The 12,921-nt window shown below is 36.1% G+C and overlaps 1 protein-coding gene and 1 long non-coding RNA gene across 2 annotated transcripts; both read right to left on the reverse strand.

Moving 5' to 3' along the window:
* Positions 1–878: 878 nt before the first annotated feature.
* LOC104087485 (putative pentatricopeptide repeat-containing protein At5g06400, mitochondrial) lies at positions 879–4,364 on the reverse strand. Its single transcript, XM_009591968.4, has one exon. It carries the CDS (start codon positions 4,336–4,338, stop codon positions 1,060–1,062), a length of 3,279 nt encoding a protein of 1,092 aa, XP_009590263.2. The 5' UTR covers positions 4,339–4,364; the 3' UTR covers positions 879–1,059.
* Positions 4,365–10,789: 6,425 nt separating this feature from the next.
* Positions 10,790–12,499, reverse strand: LOC104087484 (uncharacterized). Its single transcript, XR_684298.4, has 2 exons — positions 12,360–12,499; positions 10,790–11,122 (listed from the first exon to the last, which is right to left on the reverse strand). It is a non-coding gene; the product is annotated as an uncharacterized lncRNA (long non-coding RNA).
* Positions 12,500–12,921: the final 422 nt, after the last annotated feature.

Below are 12,921 nucleotides of genomic sequence, written 5' to 3' on the forward strand. Positions count from 1 at the left end.
AACCAACATTTCTAAACCATTGTTTCCTGTAGTGGCCTCATTATACAACAAGAAAGCAGTGCTATGGTTCTTAAATGCTCTTTCACATCCCAAAATTTCGTTGTCGGTCATTTTCCATAGCAGGCTCGGATCATGGGATTAGCTGTTATTGCAATTTTTCTAAACCATGAAATAGAGCAATCTTCAATTCATAGATCGAATTGAAGGTCGAGTTTTTTTTATTTCTATTCCTATTATCCACCCATGACGCTCTCATTTCTCTCACACTGATTGCTAGAAATAATATCTTAAAAAATTTCGAATCAGATGAATACTGCGTAATGATTTTATTTTTTTTCTTCTTGGACTTAAGTCATGCTATATCTTTAACTTTGTCGGGTCAATTGCTTAGATCTCAAATCTAAATTAAACGTACTTAACAAACAATCCTCTTATGATAAAAAGTGATAGTGTTACATGTTCTGATCAAAATACCCTCCTCTTCACAGTAATTTTTATAGTATCATTTTGCCTAATCCTTGTTAAAAAAGCAAAGTAAACATAAATAGAAAAACAAACTGCACAAAACATGCAAAGATCCATTCCTTTACTATTCATAGGTTCCAATTTTTTTAGTCTTGGCGTAACTGGTAAAGTTGTTGCCATGTGACCAGGAGGTCACGGGTTCGAGCCGTGGAAACAGCCTCTTGCAGAATTTCAGGGTAAAGCTGCATACAATAGACCCTTGTGGTCCGACCCTTCCCCGGACCCCGCGCATAGCGGGAGCTTAGTGCACCGGACTGCCCTTTTTTTGTTTGTTTGAAAATGGGTCAATTGATTTGTTGCAGCCCCTAACTAGAGGGGAGATTATCTTTGCTAAACTAAAAGAGAGGCCCAAGTAATTCACCCTACTTCATATAGCTGCTCTCAACCAGCTTGGAATTGATAGCTTGATATTGATGCATAGTTATCGTTGTTGTTGTTAAACACACACACACACACACACACACACACACACACACACACACACACAAAAGAAGAGAGCTAAGCAAGAATGATCATACAACTAGGAATGGAAAATCAAGGTAGCAACTTTCTTCTCTTTTTCACATCTGACTTCATCTGTAATACAGTATTCGCCAAATCTTGTTTTCCTTCTCTGTTGAGCCCATAGAAGACGGTTCTAAAATTAACTGTACTAGGAACAATCCCAGTATCCAGCATTCCAGAGATAAGTTGGAGAGCTTCTTCAGACTTACCAACTCTACATAGACAAGAGATGAACATGGAGTATGCCTTGAAATCAGGAGATGGTCCATTCTTTTTCATCTGATGAAACACACTCCAAGCATTAGAAACCTTTCCCATGTTCATGTACCCTCGTATTAACGCTGAATACGTAACAATTGTTGGTTGGCAGCCTAAATCTTTCATTTCCTCAAAAATTTCAAGAGCCTTTCCTATCTGTTTCTCCTTAAAGAAGTAAACAATCAAGGAAGTATATACATGAACAGTAGGATGAATACCGACCTGCTTCATAGATTCTATTCTAGCCAATGCCTCTTCTAACTGCCCTTTTTGTAGTAATCCATGAACTAAACTTCCATAAACATACTGATTCAAGACATGCTGCTCGTCATCAACTTCGTTAACCAATGCTAAAGCCTCTTCCAGCCTCCTTGCTCGACAAAGTGCCCTAATGTACAATGAATAAGTTAAAGGGTTACTGAAACCGAGTTTTTGTAAAGATTCAGTACAGCTTCTGGCATCCCTTAATTTACCAAGCTCACATAAACAACCGAGATAAGCTTCAATTAGTTCTTTATCAGGAGTGCATCCAACTTGAATCATCTCCTGGAATATTTTTACTGCTTCATCAATTCTCCTACCTTTTTTCTGACAAAGAGATGGGATCAAAGCTTTGTATGTACTTTCTGTGGGTTTACAACCGCTATCTTTCATTTCTTTAAAGGTACGAACAGCAATATCTGTGAGTCCGGTTCGGCCATACTGCATTATCATGATTGTCCAGGTATGAGCTGTTACTAAGCAACCGTTTCTCCTCATATCAGAAAATAGATTTCTCATCTGATTGAAGTCCTTGCCCTGTCCTGCTATTTTAATGGCCATATTGTAGAATTCCGTTGTATGCCTATAATTAGTTTGCTTCGCAACCCAAGAAAAAAATTGCAATGCCACACAACCTTGCAGCCTGAAATTACGCAAAACTTCCACAACAATTTCTGGGGTGAAATGTATGTTGTATTTTTTCAATTGTTCTTGTATTAAGCACCAATCTGTTGATGATAACAAAATTTGGCAAATCTCATGTATATCACATTCGCTACAGGATTTTGAAGCTGCCTCTGGCATGTCAAGAGCTGAGGACACCCGTTCTAGGTTTTCTGATTTTAATTCCAAATTTCGACCTTGCTGACTGCTCACATCCAATTCGGGTGTTTCATTTTCTTGGTGAACTTTAGAAACACCCTGTAGCAGCTTGATTCTGTTGATGTTCTTCATATCTCCTTTTCTCTCCAGATATGAAATAACATGCTGGAGGATATTGTTCCCAATAACCATCTTGGAGGCCTTCATTTCATTCAGAACCTTGAAAATATCATTCGTCCTTGACACTTTGGAAAGTTCCTTGATAAAAATGGTGTATGATTTCCGGCTAAAGTCAATTCCTTTATCCTTCATATTCTCAAACACTTTCCATGCTTCAGAAATGCAGTTTTGGCTGATATAACCTGCAATTACCGCAGTTGCTGCAACAGAATCCAATTCAACTCCTATCTCTGTCATCTCGCTATAGAGGTTCAACGCTTCCTGAAACTCATTAACCCTGAAAAGGTGCTGCATCAGATTAGTATAGGTAGATACTGTGGGCAAACTTCCTGAATCTTTCATGCTCTGGAATAGATTAAGTGCCTTTGAAATTTCATTTTTCCTCAAATATGCACTTATAAGCACTGCATAAAGCTTCTCATCAGCACCATTTCTTTTCTCTACAATTTCAACAATCTCCAATGCATCACTGATCCTCTCAGCCCTACACAGTCCTTTCACCAATGTCACAAAAAATTCAGAATCAAGCTTCACATTTTTATTCTTTAAATCACGAATCAATTCCAAAGCTTCTGTAATCCTCCCTGCAATGCAGAAACTCTTCAGCATAAGGCCATACACATGGTTTTCTGAAATACTAAAAACCCATATCATGTCGTCGCCAACTTTGTGAACTGCAGCAATATTTCCAGAGTTAGCCAAGCATTTGAGCAGCTGTCCAGACATAGCTGCATCCAACATCAAGCCTTTGTTGATCATCTCACTGTAGTACTCCAAAGCAATGTCTGCTTTTCCAGCATTACAAAGCGAACTCAACAAGGTCTTATAAGCCCTTAAATCAGGCTCATAACCAAATTTCTTCAACTGTTCAAACGTGAACAATGCTTTGCCAATCAACTTTGCATTCCCAAAATGGGATAGCAGAATACTCCACGTCTTAAGATTCTTCTGACAAGAACTCCTCCCCATTTCCTCCACCAATTCGTCAACCAAGCGAAACTTCTTAGTTTCTGCGGCCATGTAAATCATTGTGTTATAAGTCGCTGTAGTATGACTAAATCCTTTTCTTGATTTCACCCAATTGAAAAACCTCAAAGCTAAATGAGGAACTTTGAAACACCTCTTCAAAACCTTGTCAACAACCTCCTCATTATACTCAAAACCTGCTTTTTCCAGTTGTTCCTCCATTGAAATCACATCATTTTCACTCCTCACAATCTCTGTAATCTTGTGAACAATGGGACTAACATCCCTTTTCACCAAACTTTCTATCCGAGTATCTTTAGGTAAATTTCTCATTTCCAGCTCTGTACTAGGCTTGGCATTTTCACAAACACTTCCCGTGTAAGATGATGAATCCACGACTAGTATGTCAGGCCCATATGGGTTTTCATCTGCAGTTACTACAGTCTCTATTCCTAAAATCTCTCTGATCTCATTGAAGAGTGAACTGAAATTCTGGGGTTCAATCTGGTTTTTCAAACTGGGGTTTTCAGTTTTCTTGGATTTCTGATGCTTAGATGACTTGGTGGAAATTGAAGCAGAGGAAGTCTTAAATCTTGAGGAATCAAGATTCAACAGTTTGTTTCCACAAATTAGGGACCTTTGTTTGCGTATGTACTTCAAAATCATTCTCGTTTGAAACATTGCTTCATAGTAGTAGCTCCAGGGATATTGTTGTGGTGATTTTTTTTTAAATATAGAGGCTCTTTTTTCTTGAACCATAGTTGTGACTTGTGTCACATGGTGTTCTCTTTCTGTGTTTTTAAAGGTAAAATAAGTAGGCATAACAAGCAATGGGACAACGGGATTCTATTTCAATCTTATTATGGATCGATTTTATGTGACAATATTCAAACATTTAAATATATATTCAAAATTATTATTGCATATGTATTAATCAAGCTTATGTGACAATACCATAAACATAAACGGAAAAGGGTCAACAATACCCCTAACGTATTGAAAATGGATCAAAAATATCTTCAATTAATCTTTTGGTTCCCAAATGACCATAACGTTTGTTTTTGGGCTCAAATTTACCCCTATATCTAACAGAAGGGGTAACAATATCCCTAACGTATTGAAAATGGTTCAAAAATACCATTTGTTAACCTTTTAGTCCGCAAATACCCCTAACATTTGTTTTTTGGCTCAAACTTACTCATATATCTAACAGAACTAACCTAATCAATTTTTTGACTTTAACTTCGCCATGTGGCATTTTCTTAACCCGCCACGTGTATTATTTGTATTAAATAAAACCCACCTGTATCTTTTAAAATATCCAACGACCCTGACCTGCTCCTATATATTTGGACGGTCGGCTAAAAATAATTATATTCGCTAGCTAAATATATATAAAAAAAATATGCATTGATTATATATAAAAATATGCATTATTATACATTAATATTTTAATATATATTTACATCATATTATTTTTAGGAAAAATTATACAGTGTAGTTTTTTCTATTAATTATGATCTATAACTCGAATTTATTAAGCAAATCTGACAATGGAATGACAGTTTTTGCTAATATTTTAGCTCTATCGTTATATATTAAAACACTATTAGTTTTCATTGAAAAGATCATGTGAAGTCCATTAATGTGCTAAGCAGTTGGATATGTATATAATTAAAGGTTCTAAATAATTTTCTTTTCATCTGTTTCTTTACTTCTCCTTTAGAATCATATAAATAGAACATTATCATTTTTATGTTTGCAAATTAAAATTTATATTTGTTAAACTTGTTAAGATCTGCAAAATTTGAAAGAAAAACTACACCGTATAATTTCTCCTAAAAATAATATCATATAAAATATATATTAAAATATTAATGTATAATATACAAATTTTTATATACAATCAATGTCTATTTTTTATATATTTAACTAGCGAATGTAATTATTTTTAGCCGACCGTCCAAATATATAGGAGCGGGTCAGGGTCGTTGGAGATGTGAAAAATGAGCAGAGCTCGAGATAAGCTCCAATGGTGGTGAAGGAGACTTTGAGGAGAAGCCGCAATCTGAGATCATGAGAGAACACAGAAGAAATAAATTTGGAAATGAAAGTCTCAATTGTACATATTTACTCAGTAATGTCGTATATATACAACTGCAATAGGAAAATGAATGAAACCAACTAACTAACAAACTAACAAAATTAACCGACTAACAGACTAACTAAACAGTGCAACTAGCTAATGCTAAAGGTACAAATAATATAAACTAACTAGAAGACTATAATCATATATCTCAATAACCCCCTCCTCCCCTCAAGTTGAAGTGAGGGAGTCACTGAACTTGTCAAGAATGTTGGAATGTTTAATGCGTGTGGGAGCCTTAGTGAGAATGCCTGCAAGTTGTTGAGTGGTCCCAATGTGATGTAAAGAGATGAGGCCCTCTTGAAGCTTGTTTCTAACAAAGTGACAGTCGACTTCAATGTGTTTGATTCTTTCGTGAAACACTGGATTCCTTGCTATATGGAGTGCCGACTGACTGTCAAAAAATACTGCAATGGGACTGTTAGCTCCTCAAGCAGCCTTTGTAACCATACTAATTCCCAACCACTTTCCTTAGGGATCTATATTTTGCTTCTGTTGATGACAAGGAAATGGTTTCCTGCTTCTTTGACTTCCAATTAATGGGGTTGTTCCCCAGCAAAACAATGTAGCCAGTAACTGACTTCCTAGAATTTGGACAAGATGCCCAGTCAGAGTCACAGTATGCTCTTACTATATAGTCACCATCTTTGGAGAAGAAAATTCCCAGGCTAGGATCAGTCTTTAAGTATCTCAACAAGTAAAAAGCTGCCTTTAAGTGTGGTTCCCTTGGGCCTTGCATAAATTGGCTCAAATATTGGACACTAAATGCTATATTTGGCCTTGTGTTGGTGAGAAAATTCAATTTTCTACTCAGTTTTCTATAGTAGTAGGGGTTTGATAGAGGAGCACCTTCCTTTGATTTGAGTTTCACATTTGGATCAAGAGGTGAAGACAAAGAGCTACAGCTGAGACGGTCATACTCTTTCAGCAAATCAATGGTAAACTTTCTCTGAGAGACATTGACTCCATCATCTTGTAGAGAATTTCCAATCCAAGAAAATAGTGTAATCTTCCTAGGTCCCTAATTTTCAAATTGTCATGTGGGAACCTCTTCAAAAGGTCTATTTCTTCTAGATCTGTCCCAGTGAGAATCACATCATCAACGTATATTTCCACATACACCAAAGATGTCTCATTTTTCTTATATGATAATGAATAATCATGCATATAATTCTCATAACCTCTAGAGCAGAGTGCCTCTATTAACTTGACATATCACTGCCTACTAGCTTGTTTTAGGCCATATAGGGATTTGTTTAGCTTACAAACAAGTCCTGGATTAGACACCATAAGCCCAGGTGAGACTTCCATAAACACTTCCTCATTCAAATCCCCATGGAGGAAGGCATGGTTGACATCCAATTGAAGCAGGTCCCACCCTCTTTTCACAGCTACTACTATAAGTCCTCTCACAGTAGTTATCTTTACTACAAGTGAGAATGTCTCTATGTAATCTATTCCTTCTTGTTGTGTGTATCCTTTCACCACTAAACGAGCTTTAACCTTTTAATACTTCCATTAGATCTATGTATTACCTTGTACACCCATTTACAACCAATGGCTTTCTTCCCTGTTGTTAATGGGACTAAGTCACATGTGTGATTGGCATGTAGAGCCTCAAATTCCTGTGTCATAGTTGCTTTCCAAGTAGGATTAATAGCAGCTTCTTCATATAAAGAAGATTCACTATCATGACAGACATTTTGCATCAAAGATTGACTATCATGGATTAAAACTCCACGAGAAACACACTGATGTTTAGAAGTTAATGCATTCAGAGATGGTATGCAGCTATTGGATTGCAGTTTGGGTACATATGAATGTAATCACTTAGGTGTGTAGGTGTTTTAATTTCTCTTTGGGTTCTTCTAAGTGTAGGGATGTTGTGAGTTTGAGGTGAGTGGTCAATGAAGTCTGGTAGTGAATGATTATTGATTGTAGATGTTGGAGGTGAATGATCATTATAGCTTATGACCGGACTACCACTAGGTGACATAAGTGAGGTAGTTACAGGTGACGGTTCATTGTCTATGGGACTTGCACCATCTAGATTGTTTCACTGCTTATTAATTCTAGTTGTGTCAGATTGATTTAGAAGACGTAAAAACTTCACCATTTGTTAATTATGGCTCTATCGTGACACTACAACAGTTCATATGATTGCTCACAGAGCAATAGGGGTGGCAAATATGAATCTTTTGAAGAAATATATTTGGAATATGGCATTATTCACCAAATGACTGCCCCTTAGTCACCGCAATTTAATGAAATTGCGGAAAGAAAGAAAAGAACGCTAAAAGAGATAATGAATACCTTGTTGATAAGTTCTGATTTATCCCAGAACTTGTGGGGGAAAGCTATTCTTACAGCTAACCAAATACTAAATCGAGTTTCCCATAGCAAAATGCAATCCATTGCATATGAAAACTAGAAAAGAAGAAAGCCCAACTTAAAATATTTTAAAGTATGGAAGGGCTTAGCTAAAGTGCAGGTTCCCAAACCCAAAAGGATAAAGATCGAACCGAAAATCAGTGATTGTATTTTCATAGGATATGCAACAAATAGTAAGGCATATCACTTTCTGGCTGATAATCAGAAAGTCGAACATTCATATTAATACCGTAATCAAATCAGATAATGCTGAATTTTTGAAAATATTTATCCGTATAAAAAGGAGTGTGAGTCGTCTAGTGAAAAAATCTAAGCGACCTCGGGAAGAAACAGAGAAAAGTATATTTAATGAGGAAATCCAAGATGTAGTAAACGTCAAAGGATAACTACTTCCTTTGGACCAGATTTTCTGACATTCTTATTAGAAAATGAGCCTCGAACGTTTAAAGAAGCAATGTCTTCATCGGAAGCACAATATTGAAAAGAGGCAGTCAATAATGAGATAGAATCCATATTACGTAATCATATGAGGAAATTAGTTGATCTTCCTCCAGGAAATAAACCTTTGGGTTTTAAGTGGATTTTAAAAAGGAAAATGAAAGTTGATGGTATTATTGACTTTATAAGGCAAGATTAGTTGTCTAAGGGCTTAGACAACAAGAAGGTCTTGATTACTTTGACACATACTCACCGGTAACTAGTCTTGGAATATGCTCGAGTGTTGGAAAGTTTGATGTACATCATGAATTGTACAAGACCTGATATAACTTGTGCGATAAGTAAGCTTAACGATACACAAGTAATACCGACCAAGCTCATTAGATAGCAATGAAATGAGTTTTGGGGTATTTGAAATATACCCAAGATTATGCATTGCATTGCAATAATTATCTCGCGGTTATTGAGGGATATAGTGATGCAAATTAGATCATCGAATCAATAGAAACAAAATCCACAAGTGGATACACTTTTACCATTGGTGGAGGAGCAGTGTCTTGGAAGTCGTCCAAACAGACATGCATCGCCCGCTCTACAATGGAGTCTGAGCTTATAGCTTTAGACAAGGCCGATGAAGAAGTTGAATGGCTCCAAAACGTTTTGGAAGATATTCCTTTTTGGCTCAAACCTTCGGCACCTATATGCATACATTGCGATAGTCAAGCGGTTATAAGAAGGGATGGAAGCCTTATGTATAACGAAAAATCTCGTCACATACGACGAAGATATAATACCATTAGACAACTACTCTATAGCAGAATTATCACAATTGACTATCTAAAGTCAAAGAATAATGTATCGGATCCACTTACAAAAGGCCTAACTAGACAGGTAGTTGAGAGATCATCGAAGAGAATGAGACTATAGCCGAGGACAGGTTAGTGTGGCGGTAACTCTACCTAGAAGACGGGAGATCCCAAGATCTAGGTTCAAGAAGATCAAGCAAAGTCATTAATGGCGGTTCAACATTGTCAAATAAAATTTTGATTCGTTCTCGTGATGAAAATAATGTTCAGTAACAAGGATAAAGTATTAAATTTTTTTAATGATTTTTAAGTTTGATACGAAGTATATCAAATAGTGATTATACAGGATAACACGTTTAGGAATCACCTATGTAAGTGTGAAGTATAAGCCGCTTCAAGGAGAATTCTGTAAGGTCAGTTCTCTACGCACTTATGAACCAGGCGGTGTTCATGGCTGAAACGAACACAACAATGAGAACCAAAGACAGTTAAATGGCTGATTGTATGACTTATGGTTGTATAGGTATACACTAAAACTCGAGAGTTCAAAAATATCAAATCTACTGATTGACCGAGTATATCCGATATATGTTCACTGCGAAAAGTTAAAAGGAAAACCTACTTATCTAGATGCGATTAATACTTACTTGCGAATCACACAAATTTTTGCATATTTTTTAAACATATTGCCATTTCCCATTCATGTGGGGGATTGTTAGGTTTTTTAAGGGGGTGTGAATGGGAAATGGAAGAGGCACCTTTTGGGTTGCACCTCTTCATCTCAACCTTTCATTTTCTATAAATTTAGAGGCTTGGCCTCATTTTTTATACATGAAAAATCTGAAAACTTCTCCCCTTTTTTTCTACATTGTTGCATTGTTTTTTCAAAATAACATAAGTGTCAAGTATGATTTGCTTTGTTTGTTGAATTCGCTGAAGTTCTGTGATTTGTAATGTCGCTATCACAGAATAGTTATTCCGTTCTATCCTGGGAGGAATTAATCCAAAATCTTAGGCAACAGTGAGGGGATTAAATTCCTTAAGGACACACAATCAACTTGTGGGCTCGGAATAATTTATATTTTATTTATTGAACAAACGTTTCTTTACTTCTCTGATTTTTTAGTTTCGAACACATTATTACTAACTATAACGCCGACCCCGCCTCCGAGAACAGACACTGTTGATGGAACCCCCAACTCCAAAACGGCTCACATAGCAACCCGAGAACTTCTAGGAGAAGCCGGAGCTGGATGCCTATGTATTACTTTAAGCGTTGAATGGCAAGATACTATCCTAACCTTGCAGAGGCAACTCAAGGAACAAAACAAAAAAATTGAATAAATTCCGGAATGCCATCAACCGTGAAAGGGATTCAAGATGCCCGACATTCCAAAATATGACGGCACCTGGGACCCTCGTGATCACATCATGGCGTATACAACCGGAATCAAAGGGATTGACCTCATAAAGGAAGAGAACGGATCAGTGCTCATCAAAACATTCGAGGAGACACTTACAGAAAGAGCTCTAACATGGTATTCTCATTTACACGAACATCTTATTAGTTCTTTTGATGAACTTGAAGATGCTTTCATCTAAGCCCATTCTAGAGAGAAATAGGTAAAAAAACACGTGTAAGATATCTTCAAGATTATACAAATAAGGACAAAGTCACTACGAAACTTCATTGACCGATTCCAGAGGGAAAGAATGTTGCTCCCGAAAATTGAAGAGAATTAGGCCGCTATGGCATTCACCAGGAATTAGAATTCGAACAGTTCAGAGGCCTCGAGGAGACTGAAGGAAAGCCTTCGAGAATTCCCTGCGAAAACATGGAACAATTCAGAGGCCTCGAGAAGATTATTTCTCTCACACAGAAGAAAGGTTGCATGCATCAATACGATTTTCATTTCCTTTATTCAGTCAATTTATTTTCGTATTATTATTTGTTCTTTTTTCGTATCGATTATACTTGAAAAAGTGAATCAAATCGGTTGTTAGAAATCCAAATAATTTATTTAATTTCTTTGACTTCAAAAATAATTTTTTTTTATTAAACACAGACAAAATATCCTACTGTAACATCCTACCCTCAATATTCGACTCAAAATCACTAATTTGTATAAACTCGCTTACTTAATCCGACAAAGAACATCACCTATCCCTCGCAAATCATAGGACATCACAATAAACAACAGAGAGTAGTTCCACATACACAAAATTCACGACCAAATTGGGACTCTGAATAGAAAAAATTAACTCAACTCCCAGAAACAAATTCATGTACCCCACAAAATGTACAATAGGCTTGCTCTTGATGTAATATTTCACTAATTCGAACTTATTCAGTCTAAAGATCAAGCAAAACTTTATTTGATTGTAATGGTTTCGTTTTCACAGTATGTTTGCTCTCTTTCTCCCTCCCCTTCTGTTAGAGTCAAGTAGCAAGTTCGTTTCTCTTTTAACTTTGAAACTATAATTAGCTTTTAGTTTACTCAATTCAATGAATGAAACATAATCCAACAATTTGATATAGTCCTCTCTGGTCAATCATACTTGGTCAAACATTAATTACCTACTTTTCATTTTGCTATAATATTTGAATCAGCCTGGCGTGAAGGGAAAGAAACAAAAATTAACTTAAGTATATATTTAGACAATAATTACTGTTCCTAATTGTTTTAACATCTCATCAATGCACTAAACTAGTGTAACTTCCAAATGAAGAAGGGCTTCATGATGTCAGACTACATTATTCGTCAGGTATAAGGTGCAAGTTTTACAGCATAGGGCACAAATGATGAAATGCAATAATTTGCCAATCATATTATTAATGAAATAAAAATAAAGGTGAACCAGCCGAGTTGTTAAGATCATTGAAATGCGGGAAAAAATAATTTTGCAAAGATATCTCTAGCTATTAGAATAAATTAAAAAAAACTTGCTAGTCATATATTGATAGAAATATAAAAAGGAGGACTAATCATTTAATTTCAATTTCCTAGTTATGGTATAATTTGAGTATAGGGAAAATTGAGTAATCATAATATGAAAAATACCTTAAGAGAGAAGTGGTTCCTCGAAACCCTAAGGCAGAGGCCGGCCACCGGCAGCCGGCAGCCGGTAACAAGTTGCTTAGATCTACACAACTGGCATTAGTCAAGCAAATAATACAAACCAAACAAAATAATCCAAATTCCATCTCTGAGTGGCTCACCACTTCCTAAGACTTGTCATCTTATTTTTATCTTTTTTAGCAATAAAACCCTTAAAATAGTATCTTTTTATTCGGATAATTTTCTTGGACCCCTATGACTTTTTGACAATATTAAGCACACCCTCCAAGTTTTGAGGATTAGTCTTTGAGCAGCTCAAAATTTTAGTTTAAGTGTATTAGGATGAGGATTTACTTATTTCCTTTGCACATTTGCATTTCTTCTGACCCATCAAACTACTGCACCTATTTCGTGCATCAAATATATGTAATCTCTCTCTCCCTCTCTCCCTCACTCCTCTCTCTTTATATGGGATATTATGATTACTCGGTACATATACAAAATATTCAAACTTGTTGCGCATTATCTACATTTTATTTGAAGTATTCTTGAATTTTTTTTTTTT

This window comes from Nicotiana tomentosiformis, chromosome 1 (assembly GCF_000390325.3).
Source record: "Nicotiana tomentosiformis chromosome 1, ASM39032v3, whole genome shotgun sequence".
Lineage (NCBI taxonomy): Eukaryota > Viridiplantae > Streptophyta > Magnoliopsida > Solanales > Solanaceae > Nicotiana > Nicotiana tomentosiformis.

Excerpts from the sequence above, each read along its gene's own strand:
- LOC104087485 (XM_009591968.4), bottom strand. The coding sequence starts at position 4,338 with ATGCCTACTTATTTTACCTTTAAAAACACAGAAAGAGAACACCATGTG.